We start from the raw sequence: 25,734 nt of genomic DNA, 5'->3' as shown, positions 1-25,734 counted from the left end.
GTCACTTTGTTTTTCAATAGATACATCTTCAGATCTTCAGGCTTCTCTCTCAGTTTACAATATAAGCTCTGGGAGAAACTATATCTCTAGAACTTAGCACAGTGCCTAATACACAATAGATTCTTAATGAGTGTTTGTTAAATAAATCCACCCTATTTTCCATCGCTGTCAGTTTGGCCAATGCCATTTACAAAGCTACTTACAAATAGGAGTAAGTGGCGGTCAACTTCCATGCTTTTTCTCCTCCCTGTAGGTGTCAGTGCCCTCACTGAAGCAGGAGTGATTTCACGTTCATCTTGGTACCTTCCATAACAGTCACCGCAGGACCTCACACAGGGTGGAGATGGTTAATAATATATCTGTAGAATAAACGAATGGGTAATAGTTGTGCACCTCACCTCTACCCCTCTACACACTATGGGAGTACAGTAAACTTCACCTCACACCTGTGACTCTACTCCAAGCCATAGCTGTGCTATCATCACAGATTCCTTCTGAAAAAAATAAATTTGGGTAAGATTGTTGAACTTAAGAGAAGTTAGAATTTTAAAATGGAGAAATTAGTCATAGCTACAGAATAATAGGTAAAGGCATTCTGAAATAATATCCCAAATGTAGGCACATAGGAAAGTCATCTTCAAATGTTTCTCAAACAAATATTGGCAGATATATCAGATAATACATGATGTAATAATAGGAGGGCATGAGTTAGGGAAAACACTTAGGATAAGACACTTAGAGTAGGTAGCTGTACTTACACCCCCCAAAAAAATAATAGGTACACAAAAGGTTAAAATTGTCACAGTTGTATTTGTATAAATTAAATGAAACCTGATTAGCTAAGACACTATCAAAAGATAGCTTGTCCTCAGGGAAGGAGCAGAATAGAAATATTGTGTGCACTGTAAACAAAGGGACATCAATATAAAAGTAACGATTTTAGCATCAGCTTGTTAGGAAAACAAGTCATACTGGTCATCTGAGAGTTTATCTTTTAAATAATATAGTATCTTTATGGATGGAAACATTTCTAGAATGCATTACATATATTTCACTCTTTGAAACTGTAGTTCAGTGAACTTAATACAAACTCCAGTTGAAAACTTTATATCTGTCAATGCTTTCATGATAATATTATACTTTACATTGCAATCACCCAGGAATATGAAATTCATGGCTACCAATTTTTTTTCTATGGTTTGTGCTTGAAATGCTGCAAACATTTGCTCAGTAACCATACATTTTGACTCTTATCTTTTTCATAGGTTCAAATGGGTACTTGATTGATTCACCCAGTCCCCGTTTCCCATCCACTCCAAATGTACCTACCTCACATTCTATCTCAACTTATCTTCTTCAGCTTATTTCCTGTTATCTTTTATTTATTCCAAACTTCCTGACATACATTTTACCTGCTCTCCTACATAAACCATTACACAGACTAGGTAAATTTTATGTCGATTTTCAACCAGCATTTAAATAATTTGAAAAGCAGTATTTTTAAAGATAATCAGATCTCTTGTCCTGTACTATGACGATATTTCTTCCTAAGTACCCATACAGGGCATTAAGAACCAGAGCATGCATTCTTGGGGATAAAAACCCACATCTACTATTTTTTCTCTCATTTTGCTAAGAGGACTATCACAAACATTTTATCTCAAGGATGTTACAGTACAGTTAAGTGAGCTATCATTTCTTAAAGAAACAACTGTTTCTCTTGATTAGATTGCTAAGAGATTAGTGACGGTGATAATCTCTTAAGACAGTTTCATTTTTATCATCTAAATTTGTTCCCTTTTTCTTATTTCTTGACTTCTTTTGGATTGAATGGATTTTCTTTGGTCTCATTCCTTTTTTCCTCTATTAGTTTAAACTTATAAGCTTTCTTTTTATTTATTATTTTAGTGGCTATTTTAGCAAACATACTTAACAAGCTATCAATATCAAAACAATGCAAGGGCCTTAGAAAACTTAAACTGTGGGATGAGCTTTATTCTAGTTGACCCACCGAGTATGAGTGTGCTAGAGTATGTTGGTTTTATAAAAAAGTCTCCAGTCTGATCTTTCATTTTGCGTTTTGCATGAGATTCAGGCCTTATCTCTGATTTTGAGTTCTTACTGATCAAACCTTAAGCACTAGCCTATGAGGATTTGCCCAATGTCCTCCGGGCAAATGTCAGCTCAAAATCTTTGGCTTCATATTTTCTTCATTTTAGTTGTTCTGAATTAAAAGTATTCTTCCAGTCATTTAATCCTCTGGAAATGTGTCTGGTGGGACATTCCTACAAATACGTAGTCCCTTCCATTGTATATTGGATTTTGGTATTGTCGATTTCATGTTTTTGGGAAATGACATTTTCCTGACCCCAATCCCCAAATGGGAGAACATCAAAATTAAAAATTTAATATTTAATTTATTAAACAAAAACATGGGAATTATAAAACAGACAGCAATGTGATTAATATCACTGAGAATAAATATATTAAACAAGAAGTCGGAAGTACATTTATTTCATTTATTCATTGAAGGACTGCTTTCTTCACTGCTCTGTGCTAGTCACTATCAGTGACACAGAGATGACTTAGACTTGGACTCCTCCCTCTAGAATATGTAATGCAGTACAGAAACTAGATATGAATATGTAATTATAATAAGAGATTGATTAAGGAATCAAGTATCATAATATATACATGAGGGATGGAGAGTAAATCCAGAGCAAGGAGAGAATATATAAGATTGGAAGCATGTGAATCGTGTTGTGGGGAGGTGGCATTGTGAATGGGCCTTGTAGGATCTAATGTGATCAGGGTTGTGAATCAGAAAAATGTGTTCAGGCAATCTGTTTTTGTATAAACACCAGTCAAGATCGTAAAAGAAGGCAATGTATACAAATCTGTATAAATGATTTCTAATCACTTTCTCTTAAAATATTATACACTGATCAACAAAATCCATCAGTCAACAATTATGATGAGGAAACAGTTATGATTGTGTGCATATGAATATGCACATGTATATGTGCACACGTACACATAAATATTTTGTTTGATTTTCCTTGCTTAAAAAAGCTAATGTTTTAAAATAGAGTGTAATGATCTCTCACCTTGGGATCAACATTACAGATGAAACTGTAGTCAGAAGTCAGTATTTAGAAGTCAAAATTAAAACAAAAATGTTTAGGCAAATCAGTTAATTATGTAAATAGTAATATTAGGTTGAAACATAAAATTGTCTTTTTTATAGCTTAAAATGAAATACCACAAGTTTCATATGATCCAACCCATACATTTTCTCTACTCATCTTACCATTAAAAGGTTTGCAGAGCCTTTTCTGACCTTCAGATTTAAATATATAACCTTAAAGATTAATCGAAGAGCAACACTAGATCCTTTTCTTTAGAAGATGTTTGTGGCAAAAATTCCTTTTTGATATTTCACAAGCTTCCTGAAGACTCCGGATCTAATGAGAACTGATAACTGTTCTAAATGATTAAAATGTGGTTTCCTACAAAAACAAATACAAACAAACAAAAAAACTTCATTCCTGAAGCGCTGTTCAAGCTCCACATCTTCTGACAGTGCCAGAGGTCTGTTGCCATTGGTTAAACCTTGGCAAAGTTCAAAGAGAGCTCATCAATGCACAGTGAGAATTAATGTGCACCACTCATGATCCTGCTGAGACCCTTTGTTAAAAGTCAATTTCTATGCTGTTTGTAAGGTTGTGCAGTTGTAATCCCTGGACAACTGCCAGGAATAGCCATAGTAACAAAACAACCAATGTCCTTCTGTTTTCAAATCAATGTTTCATGGTGTAAAGAATTTTTGAATTATGATGAATCTTGTTGCCAGCCAGTATTTTTAGGTCATTCTAAGACCCGAAGTAAATGATGTTGTTTTTGTGTATGTACTAACATAGATAGATTCATTCCCATGCATCTCTTTACATAAATTATTTATGTTATAGTTTGTCATAATAGGCAAGGTTGAATTTTCTAATTAAAACAGAATATGTAATATGAATACAAATAATACTAGTGTTCTGATATGTTCTCATATTGTCTCTACATAAATCATGACGTATTGTTAAGTGTTTTTTTTTGTTTTTTTTTTTTTGTGGTACGCGGGCCTCTCACTGTTGTGGCCTCTCCCGTTGCGGAGCACAGGCTCCGGACGCGCAGGCTCAGCGGCCATGGCTCACGGGCCCAGCCGCTCCGCAGCATGAGGGATCTTCCCGGACCGGGGCACGAACCCGTGTCCCCTGCATCGGCAGGCAGACTCTCAACCACTGTGCCACCAGGGAAGCCCTGTTAAGTGTTTTTTAAGACAAGTAAACTTGAGTTTACTTGAGTAAACTTGAGTATTAATGTATACAAGCAGTATACATGTATGTATGTGTATATTAAGAACAGTTTTAAAGGAATAAAAATATCTGAGTAAAAAATAGGTATTGTGTGAATGAATTAGATTCAGGGAGTTGTCAAAGACAATTCCTCATGTTTAAATATCAATATGAACTTGGATAATTTAGAAGAGATTTGATCATGGCTTCATTTGCTATCCTCAGTGAAATCTCTTCTTCAATTCATTATTCCTTAATACATTTTCATTCTATGTTGAAAGATAATCAGTCCATCAAATATATTTTTGGTATTAAAAAAACTTTAAAATTATAACCAGTAGAATAACTTTGCAGTCAGCCAGATTTCCAAATCCCCCTCCATTCATTATCAGAAGGGTGATTTTGGGCAACTTGCCTTAAGTCCCTGAGCCTCACTTTTTTTTTTTTAACCTAAAAAAGAGTACTGACAAATGCATATACTTTATGCTAAAGATTAAATGACATGAAACATATGAAGTGCTTAGAATAATGCCAGGTGTATTATAAGCTTTCAATAAGTGTTAGCTGTCATTTGTAGGTTTTTTTTTTTTTGGAAGAAATAATAGCAATTATCTGAAATGAATGAAAACATAAACTCAGGAGGCATCTCACTGCCTCTTCCATTCACCCTATTTCCCATTGAAATTATCAATAGAGTAAACAAATAAGGAAAAGTCTGCATCCCTTACAGAATCTGGGGACAGGACCATCCAAATGTCAAGTTTCTGCCTACTTAGCCTAATACACATGTGACTAGAGAGAAGGAAGAAGAGAGGGTTGACACCTGGTCCCACTATCCTAAAATAATCAGTGTGTGTCAGAAGTTAGTGGAAAGCCATGAAAAACTGCAATTTGTATCCTCAGTAATGTACTTTTTTTTTTTTTTTTTGTGGTACGCGGGTCTCTCACTGCCGTGGCCTCTCCCGTTGCGGAGCACAGGCTCCGGATGCGCAGGCTCAGCGGCCATGGCTCACGGGCCCAGCCGCTCCGCGGCACGCGGGATCCTCCCGGACCGGGGCACGAACCCGCGTCCCCTGCACCGGCAGGCGGACTCCCAACCGCTGCGCCACCAGGGAAGCCCAGTAATGTATTTTTTAAACATGAAAAGATTCTTTAAACAAAATGTACCTCACAAGTTTATTATCAGACATTGTAAAAATTCTAAGACTATCTGGTCTATGATTATTTCTGCATTTTTATTTCTAGAGCGTGCTGGGCTATGTTGACTTTGTTCTGACCTACGTTACCACTTTTTCCCTTTCTTACAAGCCATACTCTCTGGATCGCTATCCCTCCATCATTAATAATCTTCCCTCATTTCCATTCTCTTCCTTGATTATTTCCTAACGTGTTTGGCCTCTCTGCTGCTGAAATTGCTCTCTCTGTAGCCATGTCAATGACAGCTACTCTGTCTCGCCCACTTATCTTGAGAGGCTGGGTCAGATCCAAGAGACTGACTGGATTAAGCAGCACAAGCTAAACTCGAATGTGGTTGTAGTTTATACCTACAGAAATTGTTTCTCACTCCCTCTGAATATAGATTAAAGGCCGGCTGAGGGCTCTGCTCCGTGTTTTCTCACTAGAACCCAAACTGATGGAGCCACTGCTGTGTAGCTGATCATCACATCAGGGAAAGAGTGGGAACATGGTGAATTGGACACTGTCTCTTAAAAGCTTCTTCTTAGAAATGAAAGCACACTGCTTCTGCTTATATTCCATTGACCAAAGTAAATCATATGGCTGTGTTCAACTCCATGGGAGGGAAGGAGTATAGTCTACTATATGCTCAGAAAAAGACAAATTGAAATATAATTGAATAGCCCCAATACTGTGCTCCCCATTGCTGTTCCCAGTTCATGAATTCTCTAAGCTCCAGAAAAGCCATGCTTCTTTGAGGCACCTGTCTCTGGATATACCATTCCTTCTCTTTTTTAAGTTACCTTCCACTCACTTTTTTTTTTTGCTCACTCACTTTTTAATCACAATTACTCATCCACTGTTGACTTCAACAACTGGATCATAGCCTTTCACTTTAAGATGGTTGATTTTATGATTCTAGATAAATTCAGTGTCCTTACAAAAGACCCATCCATCACCATGGACCCTAAGCTTCTTGAGTTGTTCATTCCCAGGAGGCTTTTAGCCACATAAGTCTTATATATGTCTATAATTGCATCATAATCATTATTGTGACACAAAGTACACTAACTCTTAGATCAATAACTCAGCAATTCAACTCCTTTCCTTCTTACTTACAAATGTATTCGACCACACTACACTTGGTTTTGACCCTCTCAAACCTATGAGTTAATTAATCATCTATTTGTTTTCCATATATTAATCCTGTCCTCTCTCACATTTCTCCATATCCAGCTTAGTTTCTGTGGCTTATTGTTAGAGATGTTCTCTTCTAGTACCAAATTTATTTTTCCTCCATCGTTTCATAACAAAACTTGACCCTGTATTTATGTCATTATCTTCTTCACTGTGTCTGACTTAGAACAATAAACTTAGCTGGAGAAAATCAACCCATTGTGAAAAATGCAACCCCTATAAAACTGATAGTAATCTCAAATGAGCTGTCAACACTGTCACAACTGCTACAAACTCTTTCTAGTCACCCACACTCTCTTACATTCTGCAACACTGCTTTTAAAGTTTCTTCCTACTTCTCAAGTCTACCAGTCCCTCTCCAACTTACAGCAGAAAACCTAGTGTCCTGCTTCTAAGAGAAATAGATACCATGAGATAAGAATGTCCTACCTCAACCCTCAGCATCAAATTTACAATCATGGCTTCATTAGTACCTGTTCTCTCCTCTTCTCTTCAAGTTTGATGGAATAATTGGTCCTACTTAAGGATGTGCTTTTCATCTTTTCCATTCTAGCTTGTCTCTCCAGAAATTTTTAGACCCACCATGTTTCTTTCTTTCTCTGCTTTAGACATCTAGGCCTTTCTCTTCTGATGTATTTATATTTGTATTTTTAAAAGACCATCATTTCTCATTTAAAAAAAATCCCTTTCAGCTGTCACCCAATGTTTCAGATTCCCCTTTGAGGTGAACTTCCTGTCATCTTTAAATTTCCTTCTTTAATCGGTTGCACTAGCTATTTCACATCTCACCCATAATTGTTTTTGAACTAACATGTCATCAAAAGTTACTCTTATTAATGTCTCCAAGTTGCCAAATCCAGTAGATATTTGTCAGGCGTTATCTTATTTGATCTGTAAGAAGCTATTTGCTCAACTTACTACTCGGAAGCATTCTTTTCCGCTGGTTTCCATAAAATTTCGCTCATTTTCCTGTTGCCTCTCTTAGGTTACTCTTTGCTGTCTTTACCTCTTTGAACCATCTTTGAACTGCTGCTGGAAAGAGTGCATATTATAATAGACTTAGGGGAAAAAAATCCTGTTGCTTTATTTCTTGTCACGATGATGTAAAAACATCAGACTTCGACAGAGTCCTCTTTGATTAATTCCCATAACCAAAATCCATGCAAAATAAGCCGAGTAAGCCCGACTAAAGCTATCAGCCTCAGGGCCCCTGATCCATAAGTAGGGCTTATTGGTCAGAATTGTCCATGGATTAAAAGTGCTCTATGTGAAATCTAAGTCTGAAGGCAGGCTTGCTACTTGAAACCAGGGCTTTGGGTGTGGCTTCCTTACTTGTGAAAGCACCACGAAAATTCTGGTGCCCCTGAGGCTTTGGCTTGTTTGAAAGTTGTGGTCCTAGGTAAACAGAAAGGCACAGATTCAGTCAGATAACTAAGAACTCTGTCAAGTTACCTAATTATTTTGGAACTAGATACAAAATACCACCAATATCACCAGGGGATGTGAACCTCAAAGCACCCTTATGAAACATTGCTATAGATTGGAAGATGAGAGAGGGGTCACAGAGTGAAAGAAATAATAGAACCACTAGAAAGGAATCTGTAAGGATATATGAGAGAGGGAATGAAATAGATAAAAACAACAAAAAATGCAAGTTCATATTGAAAAAACACAATTGAACATGAATTTTATCCTTCTGAAATACATTTTGTAGAACTATCTGTCAAATTTTTTAAAATAAAAACTAAAGGTAAGGGGCTTCCCTGGTGGCGCAGTGCTTGAGAGTCCGCCTGCCGACGTAGGGGACACGGGTTCGTGCCCCGGTCCGGGAAGATCGCACATGCCGCAGAGTGGCTGGGCCCGTGAGCCATGGCCGCTGAGCCTGCGCATCCGGAGCCTGTGCTCCGCAACGGGAGAGGCCACAACAGTGAGAAGCCCGTGTACCGCAAAAAAAAAAAACAAAAAAAAACTAAAGGTAAAATATCTTTTAAAATTCCATACAATACAAAAAATAAATTGTATACTAAAAATTATATATGAAAATATGAAAACTAATGAAAGTTTAACTAGTATTAAAAAACTCGGTAGGCAAGGTACGCTGAACACAAAGAGTGAGTTAAAAATAATGATTAATTTAATCAGCACATAGCACAGAAAAATGAGAAAATATAATTTGTGAAAGAAGAGATAAGAGACATGGAGGATAAGGTGAGAAGCTCCATCATATATATAGTAGGTGTTCCAGAAGAAGACAGTGGAAAGAATTGCAAGGAAGCAGTATTTGAAAAGATAATAGCTGAGGGTTTGCTGGAATTTTGGTAAAATATTTACCACTAAATGAAAAATGTACTCTGAGTAAGAGATAGGATAGGTTTAAAAAATAAATAAATTTACCACACTGTGAACAATACAGAAAGAAAAAAAACATTAAAAGACAAGCCACAGACTGATTTCCAATGCTTGTAACTGACAAAGGAATTTAAGTATTCAGACTCTAAGAACTTCTGCAAATAGGCAATGAGAATGGGATATGGACAGAGACATGGGTGTCTAGAAGATCAAGGCCAAGGGCTCCATGAGCTGGGTTTGATGATATGCGAACAATTCCTGGGATCTAGGAGCTAATGCTCTTACCCAGATGGTGGGCAAGAGGAAAGAGTAAGGAACTCTATCTTGCTGTTAATGAATGTTTAGAGCCTAAGCAGCAGGAGGTAGTGTTGAAGTATACTGTCCAAATGGTGAATTGATCAGGTAAAAGAAGGTATATTATCCTGAAAATAATGCCAAAATCCTGATAGTTCCAGCGGAAAGGCAATATGGCTATGGCTGCTTAATTAAAGGGTCTCCATTGGTGAAATAGATAATTACAGACTGAGGATCTTGCCATCTAATTTAGAGCACTAGACATGGAAACTTCAAGTGACTAGCAAACAACCACCACACTGCTCCAAACTCAAAGTCAGTGAGTCTTGCTTACCGGTGTGGAGGTGCTCTCTGCCTCCACTCTCCCAGATCCTTCTCACCATCTCTATTCCAATCCCAGCTTATTCAAGGACAAGAATTATTAGAGATTGGGTCAAGGTCTTCCTGTTTTCAAGAGGGACTAAAGACCAAAAATACCTGTCCATGTATATTGGAGAACTTTGGTGAGGTAAGAAAACGTGTATAGCTTTGTTGGATACAGGTGACCAAGGCATCCTACCCAGTCTCATTGGTGTCATGGGTCATCCACATTCTGCTGATCAGTTTCAGTCAGGATCCACAATGGAGAAAGGAATCCAACACAACATTGTGTTAAGGGTCCTTTGGGCTAATTCAACATACTGTATTTGTTGCTTCTACCTCTGTATGTAATAAGAGGAACTCATCTGTAATATATCTTAAGGCCCAGAGGGAATCTTCCCAATCATAAAAATTTACCTATAGAAAAGTCCTAGTACCTTTCAATCCCATGATCCTAGTGACCCTTTTGAACTATAAGTCTCTGTGGCTGATGCTTTTGCCTGTTAATGTCCTGTACCTGAAGTTTTCCCTCAGAGTTCTGGACTCATCACCTTCTAGACACGGCCACCATCTATACCATTTTAAAAAGCTGCTATTAGTTTGCAGTTAGATCATTGTTGAAACTGAATGCCTGATCCACAGAAATCTTGTAACTGCATGGCCTGATAGTCCTGTTTTGAGGTAGGCCAACTTAGACTTTAATAACTAATGTATGGGAAGACCATAAAAGTTTCACTTATCAAGTGGAAATAGTATAGATTCAAGAACTCGGCCAGCTAGGCAGCAGTGACATCTTGGCTTTACATGAAACAAGGTAACTTTTTGGGGAAATTTTATCCTCTACTTCACAACTTGAAATAGCTGCTGACTAACCAGATCCCTAGGTTCTTCTAAATGCCTAGACTTGGTTCACTGAGAAGTTGAAACATAGTGTTTTCCTCTGGGGTCCTGTGGCTATCCAGTATCAGTGTTAGCCATACAGAACCCAAACTGGACTTGATCTTTCTTATTAGTGGGCAGAAGTCAAGGCTATTCTTCTAACTCGTGACTCCAGCTATTGCCAATGCCCTAGGTTTTAGTCTGCTCTTTGGAAAGCTAGATTCTGGTAGATTAAATATACCCCTGTTTGTGGCTTCCAACAATGGAAACAAATTCCGGCTGCTGATTGGAAAGTTTCGGTCACTAATGAATTCAGAATCTATGCTTATTAACTGCTATATTGGTCTTTCTCGCTCATAGTTTAAGTCTCAAAGCATTCCATGAATTTTCTCCTAACAGCTCCATTGATCTTTTCCTCATACAATTCATTATGTTTTTACCATTCCTCTGGATATTTCTTGCTTCAAGGAATCTTATATAAGCTCTGGGAGGGATCCTGTTTAAATATCTTTCATCCCCACTCTGCCTAGTCTACCGGTAAATACTGATTGACAGATCCTGTTATATTGTTTCACACATGAGAAAATAGAAGCTTATTTTACTCTACTATGAGATATATTTATGTGAACTTTTAAACCAGTGAAGGAATAGTAATTACCTTCTGAAGTCATGGACATTTAATATTTTTATAATTTAGTCTTCATTCCAAGTTTTTGTTTATACAGATACAGAAAGATAATCAAATTGATTATTGTTCCCTCTTAATTCTGGAAAAACTACATGGACATATAAAAAAGATAAGAATCCGTAGCTTTGAAATACACTAGCACTTTCTTCAACATGTTATTTAATATTTGATATCAGAGTCTCCATCTGAATTGTTTAGGTTAAAATGCTTATGAAAGGGGAGCTTATTTTCCATTATCCTCAAAATACAAAATATATTGACAGCTTTTCAGAAATTAAAGTTAAAATAAAACACTCCTTTAACTGTTTACTCGTTTCATATTTTTAAAATAACTTATTATCAAAAAAGAGCTGTGAGACTTCCCTGGTGGTGCAGTGGTTAAGAATCCGCCTGCCAATGCAGGGGATACGGTTCAAGCCCTGGTCCGGGAAGATCCTACATGACACGGAGCAACTAAGCCCATGTGCCACAACTACAGAGCCTGCGCTCTAGAGCCCATGAGCCACAACTACTGAAACCCGCGCGCCTAGAGCCTGTGCTCTGCAACAAGAGAAGCCACCGCAATGAGAAGCCTGCGCACCACAGGGAAGAGTAACCTTTGCTTGCCCCAACTAGAGAAAGCCCACGCGCAGCAATGAAGACCCAACACAACCAAAAATACATACATACATACATGTATACATACATACATACATACATACATACATACATAAATTTATATTAAAAGAAAGAGCTGTATTTTTACTGAAGTTAATCTGTAAGTTTAGGTCAAATAAAATTTTTTATATGTATCTCAGTCTTCACATTCTTAAATAAAATGACCACAAAAATATCTGGATTTAGCTTTATTGCACATAGTTTTGTTTCATTTGATTAGTGAAGGTTTTCCAGGTAGAATACATGTATATATAAATGACATGTGTTGTTCTTTCCTACTGGAATAAGAATATATTTTCAATGAATAAAAATTATAAAATTGAGAAATAATATAATAACCATAATTCTCCTATCTAGGAACAAACATTATTAACATTTTGCTCAATTTATTTCCACTCTTATTTTTTTTTTAAAGAAGATATTGGGGGTAGGAGTTTATTAATTAATTTATTTATTTTTGCTGTGTTGGGTCTTCGTTTCTGTGCGAGGGCTTTCTCTAGTTGTGGCAAGCAGGGGCCACTCTTCATCGCAGTGCGCGGGCCTCTCACTATCGTGGCCTCTCTTGCTGCGGAGCACAATCTCCAGACGCGCAGGCTCAGTAGTTGTGGCTCACGGGCCTAGTTGCTCCGTGGCATGTGGGATCCTCCCAGACCAGGGCTCGAACCCGTGTCCCCTGCATTAGCAGGCAGATTCTCAACCACTGTACCACCAGGGAAGCCCTATTTCCACTCTTGATTCTATACTTTTTAAACATTATGTTATAGAACTTTTAAAACATGTTCAAATAGAAAGGTAAAGTTAAATTTCATGTACCCATCACCAAGCCTCATGGATTATAGACTCATGGCCAATTTCACCTCTACTCCCACAAACTTGCTTGCCACCTGCATTATTTTGAAGCAAATCCTAGACTTCATATCATGTCATTTATAATACATATATTTCAGTATTTATCACTAAAAGTGAGGAACTAAAATTTTTTAAATGGCCACACTCTCATCACATAGAAAAAATATGATTCCTTAATGACATCAAGTACCCAACCATCAGTACTTATTTACATTTTTCTGGTTGTCTTATAGTATTTATTTACTTATTTAGTACTTGTTTACTTGTATAAATTGAGATCTAAAAATGCTCTTTAATTTATGATTAGTTGGTATATCTCAAGAAGCATGTAATCTGCAGGTTTCACCTTTACCGTGTTTTTATTTAGTTGAATTCATGTTTAATATTGTGTTTCTATACTCACTGACATTGGCAGTGTCCATGCCATTTCACTGGAAACGTCACAAAATGCTGCTTAATAATGCATAGTAATTCTTTCTTGCTGTACCCTAATTTATTAACCATTCTCTTCTGAGGCATAGAAGCTACTTGCATTCCCAGATTACAGGTGATCTTGAGAGAACACCTTTGTGTATCAGCCTACTTCTGAACTTAGAATTATTTCTTAAAAATTCAAGATGTGAAATTCTAGTACAATGGATAGATTTAGTAGGTGGTCCACTTCCATTCAATAGAAAAGTTTTTGCTTATGCTCTCTGTCTTAAATCCTTCCATATCTGAAATTAGACATTTGATTCTATTGCATAGGGTTTTTAACAACACACACAAAAAAATCATTCTTTCTGGTTTTAGGCAAGAGGAAAGAAAAGAGAAAGAGTTAGGAGAGAAGGAAGGAAGGAAGGCAGAAAGAAGGACCAAAGTGGGGGCAGTTTGGATAAAATAATAGACAAAATTCTAACCTTTCTTTACAGGCTTTTTTCTTAATATTGCATCCAGTTTTGTACTATCAAACACTACTGTAATTATAGCAGTTAGTATTAGAAAGGTTTTTGTTTGCTGTTTTGTAGGAATTTTCTTGTTTAATCTTTATGTTCAAACTTAATTGTGAGTTATTCAAGCATCCTTAAATATATGGGGATATAATATTAAATTCTAATAAACAAATATGGGAATGGCCTCAATTTTTATTAACAAACATGGGGAAGTGGTCTTAACTCAGTTATTACACTTGGCTTATTAGAAAAATTAACTATTCTGGAAGGAAATTGCTGTTCATCAGTGATATTTTCAGAAAATCATAAAGATGTTTTTACTAATCAATGGGGAATTTCTATAGAGGCATGTGATCACAGAGGTGATATAGGAATAAGGTCATGTCACAAGTTCAGAAATACTGTGGACAGTGTAATTACTCTTTTTCTATTATTATTTATATAGGGCTGAGTTACCACAAAAATGATGTTTTTCTTAAATATTGAATAGGTAGTATAGTATTTTAAAAAATTCTAAGGCACAATTAAATAGCTTTGTTGCAGTTGAGTTTGAATGAAAGAATTTATAGAGATCACATTTACAGGGTAAAGGTAAGATAATAAACCTGAATGGTATTATTTCCTTTTAGTGGAAAAAAACATAGAAGAGTGGAATGAGAGGTGCAATGACACAAGTTTTCTCTTCTGACACCTTTTGTTTAGGGTTGGAGTGTTTTGTCATGTAATGTTTCTATTTTCTGGAGAGGATCAACAAGATGATTAAACTCGGAGGAGCTGGGAGGGTTGGAGACATGTTTGCTGCTCCTCCAGCATACCCAGCTTGTTTCTACCCCAGAGCCTTTGTAACTTACAAATCCCTCTGCCAGGGGAACTCTGATCAGAACCTCACAGGGCTTTATCCGCGACTTGACTGAGTGTGGACTCAAATGTCAGGACCTTGGAGAGGTTTCCTCTGTTCTTCTTAGTAAAAATAGTGCCCTCCTTTTCTCCCTAGTTACACTCTTACCTCTTACCTTGCTTTATCTTCCTTCATGGCACTCTTCACGTCCTGACATTATAGCCTCTAATTGTTTCATGCTCAGTGTCTGTCTTCTTCACTTTGTCTGTCTTCACAGTACTATGAGCATCTAGAACAGCTCCTATTACAAAGCAGTCAATCAAGAATAAATACTTGTTGGATAAATTAGTGAATTGTTCGATAATAAATTGCTGAATAAATGAGTGAATGAATGGTTTCAGATAGATATCAGGGTTCTAAGTTTCCTCATACCTCAAACATTTTAACACATATTGAATAAACAGTTAAAACCTTTATAAAACAATTAAATAGTACAGATTCAAGGAATTTCATTAATCATGGAAACCAGAGAAAATATGTTACAAAATATTTTTCACTAGAGAATTAATTGTAACTATATCCAGATGCAACACAGGCTAGCTGTTTAGATATATGTAAATATTTTTATTGCCCAAAGTTCTTTCTTACTGTGTATGTTATTTTAACAGTTTATCTGTTTAACAAATACTAATATGTACTTTGTATTTGTTGTAAGTATAAAATACAGACTTTTGAATGTAGGGAATTAAGTAAATTTATAGTTTAGATTTGATGCACTCAGATAAGTTTGCTTAGTAATTCAGCATATGATGTAAATCTATTTGCAAAGCAAGTTCTGGGAGAGGTATGTTCTATGTAGCAAAATGTTATCCCTGTTCTGTTGGAAAATATACAGAAGATATTGTTTATGCAGATCTCTTATACAGAGATCATATATTCTCTCTAATATTTGAGTCTAACAAATGCATTTAAGTAAGATAATGAGGCTATATAGGAAAAGTATCTAATGTTTATTTGTATTTTATCTGGAAAAAGAAATAGAAGAGGTTGAGCTGGGGGCATCTTTTGGTTTATTTTATGTGGTTTGCAAGTGCTATCCACTATTCAACTCTTCTTATGCCCTCTCATATTGAAGAATGAATCACTGTAAAGGTCACTTTAATTTTTAACCTCATCAGCATAGTTATTGTTGTTATTGTTAATCCAGTGATGAAGAATAAATAATCAGGAGCTTTAAGATGGGTTATATGCCGCACACGTTTCCCTCTTGAGTTCATTCCACTTTCTTTAATACTACTACCCATGGAGCATTTATGTATTGGTCCCATTTCAACTCCAGGTTTTGCAGGATTAATGTAAATTCCAATAATGAATATCTTTTTATATTAACCCATTAGAGTAACAATTGGGCAAGCCAGTAAAATTGTAGCACAACTGTACCTTGTACATACTTTAACTGAAGGACTTATTAGAACTTTTCAATTATTTGTTTCCATGTTAATCTTCCCTATGCTGCTGTCACCTGAGAAATGAGACTGCCATAAACACCTTTGTATCCTAAACTTTGCCCAGGCCTTGTGCATAGCTGAATTTTGATAATTCTTTGTGAAGGAATGTTTGTTACTGTGAGAAATATTCTTAATAAATTTATTCTAAATTTATTCTAAACTAAGTAATGTCCAATTTTAACATAAACTAATCATAATTGGATAATTTAATTGCATTGATTATTTACAACTGTTATAATTTACCTATTATTTTAAAATAGATCCTGGAAATGCAATGTACTTAATCCATTGTCCACTGGAGAATGGTTTACTAGAGCAGAATTATAAGTTCACAGTTCCATTAAGAGGGTTCCTTGTAGATCATAGTCATCCATTCTAGTGCTAGTAGTTGTTTCTTGGTCCACTGGTTGTGTTACCAGAGCATTTAAACTGGGAAATGAAAACAGGTTTGGCTGACAATATATAGGTGAAATAGTAGCTTAAATCAGTAACAATGAATTGTATGAATGTCTTATAGGCTCAAGAAATAATGTGATATTTTAAATAGCATGTTGAATTGTTTCTAGTTTTCTATTTTGAAACTTGCGTATAAGTTTGTGTCAAAGAAGTGGTTCAACATCTCTCACTTCTCAAGTACTTTCTTGATGAATACATAATAACATTTTGAGTAATATTGTAGAATTTTTTCCTTGTGTTGTTTTTAATGTATGTTTAAATATAACCATAGGAAGTGTAGAAAGTAATAGAATATCGTTCCTATTTAGGTGATTGTCTTTAGCAGAATAAAATATTTTCACTTAATCTATAATTTTAAAAGACATTAATTATTTTAAAATTAGGAAATCTGTAATACCAAAAATCCAGAAAGAAAATGTCAGAAACACCATCATTCAATGCTTTGCTCATGAATAACAGGTATACAAAATTCCACTTTGAAGTATTAATATTCATGATTTCCAATTGTTTTTATTTTTTTTAATTATTATTTTATTTTTTGCGGTACGCGGGCCTCTCACTGTTGTGGCCTCTCCCGTTGCGGAGCACAGGCTCCGGACATGCAGGCTCAACGGCCATGGCTCACGGGCCCAGCCGCTCCGCGGCATGTGGGATCTTCCCGGACCGGAGCACGAACCTGTGTCCCCTGCATCGGCAGGCGGACTCTCAACCACTGTGCCACCAGGGGAGCCCTCCAATTGTTTTTAATAGAAATTTAATTTTCCTGAAATTATCAATGTGAAAAAAAACCCTCAATCTCTATGAACCTATTTTTTTTCTGAAGGAGCTAGACTAACTCAATTAATGCATTAAAAAATAAATAAATCTCATAGAAATATTGCAGTGAGAGAAGAGATATTGTAACAATTTTAGTACAAGAATATTATTATTTATAAACCATCCATTGAGAGCTTACAATTAAATCAGATACGGATGGGAGTGAAACAAAACAAAACAAAATAAAAACAAACACCCCCTGCCACACACACACACAAAAATCAGTGTTTTGGAGCTGTAGCTCTTCTGAAGAATTATCAGTTGAGAAGTTTATTTTTTATCTGTCATTTGTGGCAAGGTTGGTAGATTTAGTCAATATCATTTGAAATTATCAGCAGGCTTACTTAAGCATTAATAAAATGACAGCTGCTGAAGCAGCAGCTGAATCTACTACTGTTTGTGTTTAATGCTTTCTTAATTGTCCCTATTCAGGTCCTACAAGTGTGAAAGGACTCTCCTTATTTAGTTAATAACTCAACTGACTATGTTACTTTCCATTGTGTACTATGTGTTTACTACTTGGTTTGGTGAAAAGTAACTATAAGGCATATTTTTCAAATATAAGCTTATGTTTTATGTGTGTTCTATGTGTGCTGGAAGTCAGTAGAAGATTCTGAGCAAGAAGTGATAATCGTATGTGCTTAAAAAGACCTTTCTGGTCTTTGGATGAAAAATAGACACTAACTGAGCAAGAATGAAAGCAGGGCATCAATTAAGAGGTCACTGCAAGAGTCCAGACAGTATGACTGGGAGGATAGTGGTGGAGCGGGTACGCCATGTGTACAGAAGGTGAACTGTGTTTCCCTGAAAGTGCCCACAGAGGTAAAGCATTTGTTCACATCATACATTGTGAAGAATTTGGGAAAGTGTGCTGTCACTTATAAGTGATATTAAAATTAATATACATAATTAACTAGCTTAAATTTCTTAACTAAATCAATTAAAATATTCCAATTTTTTCATATGCACTTACTACTTTAATTATTTTACCCATTTACTAAGCATTTCACAACATTATGGAAAAGAAAACAGTGTTTAGAACTGGTTTTCCATTGTTAAATTACAAGACCTTTCAGAAGTATGCATAAGATGTTTCACTGACCAGATCACATATTATAACATAACAGCGTTATGTTCTTTGATTCTTAGGACTTCATTACAAAGGTTTTCTCAACATGATCAAATTTGCGGTCATTGTGCCATTCATGAAGATATGCTTTGTTATCTAATTTTTGTATTAGGGAATTAGAACTTAGACCAATAAATTTTACCATTCTTCTTTAATCTTTAATGGGACTTTAATCAAAGGGCCACTATTAGCTATATAACTCCATAAAAAGAATTATTCTGTTCTCCCTAGATGGTTAGTTCACTAGAAATTATATTAATGTACAAATAAATCTCATTTCTAGAGCAAGATCAGAAAAGTTTAATTTTAAAATTCTCTGATTTCCTTTTAATTTTCTTTGAACATTTTAGTAAGTTAAATTGAAACTGTATTCAGCAAACATTTACTAAGCAATTCGTTGGTGTCAAATTTTGTCCAATACCCTAGAGATGTTAGATTGATTATTATCATAGGGCTAAATAAGACAATTTGGAAGAGTTTCACATAGAATGATAGAATAGTAAATTAATGCTTATTAAATTAATAAGATAGCTGCTGCCTAGGCATCTCTGTGAAATTTCCAGGGAGGAATACTTTACCATTTTCTCAGTTCAATGATATGTGCTTTGATCGAAGAGAATGCCTGTAGGCTTCAAAGTGCTTATACTCTCATAATACAGTTGCAACAATGTGTGCATTCAAATCTCTCATCATATTAGGTGGCTTACATGTGAAAAACTGAGAAAAAACACAACATAAAGTATTGTTACATGTTAAATTATATGGTTAAGTTTATAAGTGCATAAAAAAATTACTTAGGAGAAATTAATGCGTACAGAATGTTCAGGGAAGGCTACATTGGAGAAAAAGAATCGGAGATGTGTCTTATAGATTTATAAGATGTGTCTTACAGATGTGTCTTATAGTGGAGAAAAGGGGAGATCATTTGGGGACAGGGGAATATGATGCATTTGAATGATTGTACAGAAAAATGGTGGGAAATGAATATGGTTAAGTCATCTTTGGGATCGTACTTCCCTTAAACTCTCATGATTCTGGTTTTTTCATCTGTAAAAAAGGAAATCACAGTACAAATTTGAGCTGTTGTGAGAATTAATGGAAGTATTATAGGCAAAGAATACAACACAGTCTTGGCCCACAGTAGACCCATTTGATGCTAGCTACTGCTAAGATATTCTTTTTTTCCTCCTACTAATTCAGACTTCTGTCATCTCAGACTCCTTCTTCAAGATGTAATGCAAGTATAATTGTTTGGAATGGTCTTCTCTGCCCCCGTCCGGTGGTAGAAGTGAGCTCTCCCTTTTCTTTGTATCAATACTATTCATGTGACACATAACAATTTACTTATTTTTCTTTTGATGAAATCGTTTCTTTTTTAAATCAATTTTGACTACTGGCTCTTTCTAATGCAGGAATACTTTATTCTTTAAAATAAAAAATCAGTGACTAAATCTATTTTCAAAGAATAGATTTAAAAGTTCTGGGATTATTCCGTTTTGCCATCAAGGTCTTTTCTCCAAAGCTCTGTCTTTAATAACATGATATTTGATGGGAAAATACCACATCTCTCACTATAAACCTCTTTAATATAATAACATCTTGATTAGATTCCAAAATAATTATATTATTAATGGATTTGTAATGAAGATAGATCTTATTCACAGATAATGGTATAATGTATAAATAAGTGCTCATCTTTATTGCTGCAAGGTAGTCCTGATATCTCATTTTGTAAATGGATTTAAAAAATGTACTTGGTGTGCAATTAGATACTGCTTATTTTTGACAATTGATATTTGATAAATTTTGTGTGTTTTACTGTCAATAGTTAACAACCTAGTTCTAATTAATTAATCAATCAACATATAACACATTGAATTCTACTAACGAGGATGTGGTTAAAACAACCTGCTCTTATTTAAAAGTAATTAATAGGTTTTTAAGAGCAGTTTTAGGTTTATAATAAAATTGTGCAGAAAATAGTTTCCATATATCTTCTTCTATTCTACCCCCTTTCCCTACAATTTCTCTTATTATTAACAGATTCCATTAGTGTAGTACATTTGTTACAATTGATGAACATTTATTGATACATTATTATTAGCTAAAGTCCATAGTTTTCATTAGGGTTCATTCTTTGTGTTTTCCAGTTTATGGATTTTGATAAATGCATAGTGTCATGTATTCATCATTACAGTGTCATGCAAGATAGCTTCACTGCCTTAAAAATATTCTGTGCTCTACCTATTCATCACTTTCCCCCTCCCCTGAACACTAGGAAACCACTGATCTTTTTACTGTCTTTATAGTTTTGCCTTTTCCAGAATGCCATATATATGAAATTATATAGTATGTAGTCTTTTTATACACGTTGTTCACTTAGCAATTTGCATTTTGGGTTCTTCTATGTCTTTTTATGGCTTGATAGCTCAGTTCTTTATGTTGCTGAATATTATTCCTTTATACACATGCACCAGTCTGTACTTTTTTTTAATTAAATGGTTAAAAGTGTGTGTTTATATATTTTGTTTCAAGCGACTAATTTATTTTATAATTGAAAGCATACTATATATTTTGTTTGTTTTTTTCCCTTTAATAATTAGAATATAACTTTTTAAGGCAATGCTAAGTAAATTTTGATATATGTCTTGTCAATCCTATTAATATACACCTGTAGAACAACATTTTTGGAATAATAGAGTAGTTTTGTTTTAATATATGTTACATGAATTGTTTCCTCACTTTTGCTGATATATATTATGAATTTAAAAGTACGTTACCAGTTTAAAGCATACTCACTGACACGTTTTATATGTGGTGAAATTTTGCTTTCCATGTGCCTAGGAGGAGGGTGGGTTGCAAAGTTAAATGGCACATGATAAACTATGCTGAATTCAAGCACCAAATCAGGAGCAAACCACCACTCTATTTTTTCCTTTTTTTTTTTTAAATCTGGAATCCTTGTTTCTTATATTATCACTTTCCTTCCCTAACAAACTTGTTTACTTTTTCAAACCATCTTCCCTTTGTTGAAAAGGCTCTATTTGCATGAACTCTGCATCTGACCATCTAAATTCTGAGACTATAATCTATCAATTCCTGCCCTTGCTTCTATATATTTCCCTTTCCACCTCTACATTCATTCTACATGAATGAATGAATGATGTCTCCATGATTCCACTTCTGGTTTCTGAGATGCATGACATGGTTAGTTCTAGGTATCGATTCCAAAAGCTTAGGTTTATGTCCTTGGTTCCAATGCTCAATTAGTTCTATGACAATGAACACGTTTTTACCTTCTGTGGTTTCAGTTTCCTTATCAAAAAATGGGAATAACAGTAGTATTGCATAAGAATTAAATGTAACAATTGAAGTAAGCTTCTTAGGCCTTCTTATGCCTGTTGCATAGCAAATGCTCAAGTAGTATGAACAATTATTATTATTAAATTGACATTCCTTGACTTATGAATGTGAAATATGATTGTACTCTTGCCAGAACACTGAAGATTTGTTTTTCCTTGCTGGTTGTTAGGAAATATCTTTCTCTCTCCATTGCTGCTCTCAAAGATATTCTATCCAAGCATCTCCCACCACCACCCACCTGCAACACACAAGTGCACACAAACACATACTCAGAATAATATTGTCAACAAACTTAGCCTCTCAGAGAAGGTTCTTCCTTAAGTCCTCCAATAATCCCTGAGACAAGGAAACAGTAGAGGACCAATTTCATTCTTTTTAAAAAAAATATATTTTATTTATTTTATTTATTTATTTTTGGCTGCGTTGGGTCTTCGTTGCTGTGCACGGGCTTTCTCTAGTTGCGGAGAGCGGGGGCTACTCTTCGTTGTGGTGCGCGGGCTTCTTATTGCGGTGGCTTCTCGTTGTGGAGCACGGGCTCTAGACGCGCGGGCTTCAGTAGTTGTGGCACGTGGGCTCAGTGGTTGTGGCGCATGGGCTTAGTTGCTCCACGGCGTGTGGCATTTTCCTGGACCAGGGCTCGAACCCGTGTCCACTGCACTGGCAGGCGGATTCTTAACCACTGTGCCACCAGGGAAGCCCAAGGACCAATTTCATTCTGTTGTACATCTTTCTGTAGTTCTTTAAGATGAGCATTTCCATATATTCTCTGAAAGCTCCATATGGTTATAAAAATAAAAGAAATACAGAAATACAGATTCCCATCATAGGTTGGAATAGATGCCTTTGTTACTTCAAAACATTGTAATTATTTATTTCAATATGTTAGAGCTTAAGTTCATCCCCGACAGATGGTTAAAACATGGCGAGTGAAAAGCATTAGTAATTTAACATATTTAAGCTACCTGGAAAATTAGCAACTTTGTGACAATTGAAAAATGATTTCCTAATGCGATTTAGGCAAGGCTGCAAGGATTTTCTTTAAATAATATAAAACAAATTAGAGAGATAGTAACAAAATTCAGGGGCCGTAAACAAAATCACATTAAAAGAAGATTTTCACAATGTTAACTATTTAAAGAATAAAACATTTTAACTGTGCTCTGTAGTTTTAAAACCAGAAAAATAAATGTTTCTCGATTATCAGCTAAATAATTTGAGGTAGTTGTTATTATTTACAGTTTGACCAAAGTATTTATAAAATCATAATTGATATTGTTTTTAAAGTTTAAATTAAAAGTATTATGAGCAGGTTTAGTAGCATAATAATCCAGGTACTAAATGTACAATGGTTTCTTCAGTGTTTTTTATCCTATACAGTTTTTTCTTTCTATATCTACTTGCAATAACTGCTGATTTGTTAATCTAGAAACTCATTGAAATGAGTAGCAGAGTAAATCAGATGCTTCACTTCACAGTTAAGAATGCTTTAAGTGTTAACATGACCGTTGCTGAGACAATTCTTGAGTGTAAAGTCTTTGTTTTATTTAATATGGTTACTACTTTGTTGTGACTTAGAACACTTTTTTTCCTTTTTTGTGTTTCTCTCTACAGAAAGCTGACCTTGCAGTTGCTCCACTGGCTATTACCTACGTTCGAGAGAAGGTCATCGACTTTTCCAAGCCCTTTATGACACTTGGAATAAGTATTTTGTACCGCAAGCCCAATGGTACAAACCCAGGCGTCTTCTCCTTCCTGAATCCTCTCTCCCCTGATATCTGGATGTATATTCTGCTGGCTTACTTGGGTGTCAGTTGTGTGCTCTTTGTCATAGCCAGGTAACATGCTCACTTTTGTGATTTTTTTGGCAATTGTTACCTCCTTTTTCTAACTAATAATTGTCAAAAGTCACAATCAATGTTACTTTTCTTCTCCTTTATTTCCCGTGGGGTGCTGGAGAATAATGAACTTTTAAGAGTCATATAACTTATTATAATGTACTCTGATGCCTTTTTGGCAGAAAGCATGCTGGCTGTGTCAGTAAGCTATAAGTGTGGTAGAGTTTACTCTTCTGAATAAGAAGCTAGAAACAGTTCAAGTCACAGTGATATAAAAATTATTTCCTCATTTTGAAAATTTATCTTGAACCAGATAGCAAAACACTATGTTTTATTTATTTGAATTAATAAAACAGTTATAAGAAAAATCAAAGTGGTAACATTTAAAAGGAGGCTTTTAAAAACAAAGGCTAATTAAAAATAAGCATTTTAAGTATAAAAAGACTACCATGATTTTCTACATAAAATTTGTCATTTTTATTTTGTTCACAGACTATATCACCACAAAAAATTGCCTTTTTTTTTTTTTTTTTTTTTTTTTTTTGCGGTACGCGGGCCTCTCACTGTTGTGGCCTCTCCCGCTGCGGAGCACAGGCTCCGGACGCGCAGGCTCAGTGGCCATGGCTCACGGGCCCAGCCGCTCCGCGGCATGTGGGATCTTCCCGGACTGGGGCAGGAACCCATGTCCCCTGCATTGGCAGGCGGACTCTCAACCACTGCACCACCAGGGAAGCCCATAAATTGCCTTATTTTTGTTGACATGTAGGGTATATTTCAATCATAACATCAGAAACTCAAATGCCTAAGTGAAAAAATACATATTTTTATGATGGCTTTTAAAATCTATGATATAGCTCAATATATGTTGCTTTTGCTACTTTATTGTTACTCTGGAAGTGGAAATTTGTAATCATTTTTCATTTATGCTTACCTCACTACCAAATTTTCAACAGATAGATTATTTTGATATGCTTTAACTTATTTTTGCCTTAATTAAGGAGATTAAAACTAACCCTGGGCTCAGAGCTCTACTGTTACTGGAATGACTTTGGGAGTCACATACTCATTATAGTCTTTGAATTTTTATATTCTATCAGATATCAGAAAACTCTAAATCCAAGATGAATTAGAATGCTACATATAATTTTTTCATGTTGATAATAATACTTGTAATGTATAAATATATTTTTGCCTTAAATTCAAAATTAAGTATTAAATATGTGGGTTATTTTTTCAATTAATTTATGTGGGTTCTTCTGATCAATTATCACTAAGGATATTTGTCCTTCCTTGAACTTTTTTTTAATGAAGTCATATTTTTGTTCCAAGCAGTGAAAAACGCTTAGTTTATTCAATTAAAAAATAAATAAAATCAATTTTAGAAGTGGCATAATATTTTTGATATATTTTTATATGTTTACATTTTATAGTTATACACATAGATATTTCTGATACATTTACACATAAATGTTATACAGATTATAATTTTCTATCTAATAGGTTCAATATTAGCATGAGTCCTTCAGAAAATTACCAGTTGTATTTGACTGAAAATTTGTATTGGAACCATATATGCATATAGCATTTGTAGCAATATGGTAGATTGAGTTAAAATTTTTATTTGAAGTTTAGAGTTTTTCCCCCCAAATGAGAATTTGGAGTATGAAGTTCATAAACTTTTAGCTCCAGTTTTTTCCATAGCTTGTACAAATAAAAAAGCCTTCTCATTTTTGAACATCTTTGGACCAATTGCATCTTTTTTATAGTGACCAACACAAGGCTTCCTTTTTTATATATGTGCAGAGAAGTGAGTTCACAGATTACATCTTAAATAATTCAATGACTAGAGAACTCTACAGCCTTCCCACAGAACAAAAAGAAAAAAATAAATATTCTGAAGTATAGAAAAAACATTTCTTGATGTCTGCAGGTACACCTGTTCCCTCTTAATCAAATTAACTAAAGTTCTCAGGAAGGATATAAATAAAGCCTAGAGGAACATGTCCTGAGACAGTTGTGAGGCAATTGTGTGGCCATCAGTCAAGCTGAATTAAGTTCTAATAGC

The 25,734-nt window shown here is 35.2% G+C and overlaps 1 protein-coding gene across 3 annotated transcripts in view; it reads left to right on the top strand.

Annotated features, from left to right (window-relative positions):
- Nucleotides 1-25,734, top strand: part of GRIK2 (glutamate ionotropic receptor kainate type subunit 2) — a 638,585-nt gene that overhangs the window by 471,805 nt on the left and 141,046 nt on the right. For all 3 annotated transcript variants that reach the window (XM_060167216.1, XM_060167215.1, XM_060167217.1), the window contains exon 11: nt 23,446-23,669. In XM_060167216.1, the coding sequence (XP_060023199.1) occupies nt 23,446-23,669 (224 nt within the window). The remainder of the gene's footprint in view (nt 1-23,445; nt 23,670-25,734) is intronic.

Source organism: Lagenorhynchus albirostris, chromosome 12 (assembly GCF_949774975.1).
Source record: "Lagenorhynchus albirostris chromosome 12, mLagAlb1.1, whole genome shotgun sequence".
NCBI classification, from domain to species: Eukaryota; Metazoa; Chordata; class Mammalia; order Artiodactyla; family Delphinidae; genus Lagenorhynchus; species Lagenorhynchus albirostris.
This window is presented reverse-complemented; position numbering and strand designations above follow the sequence as displayed.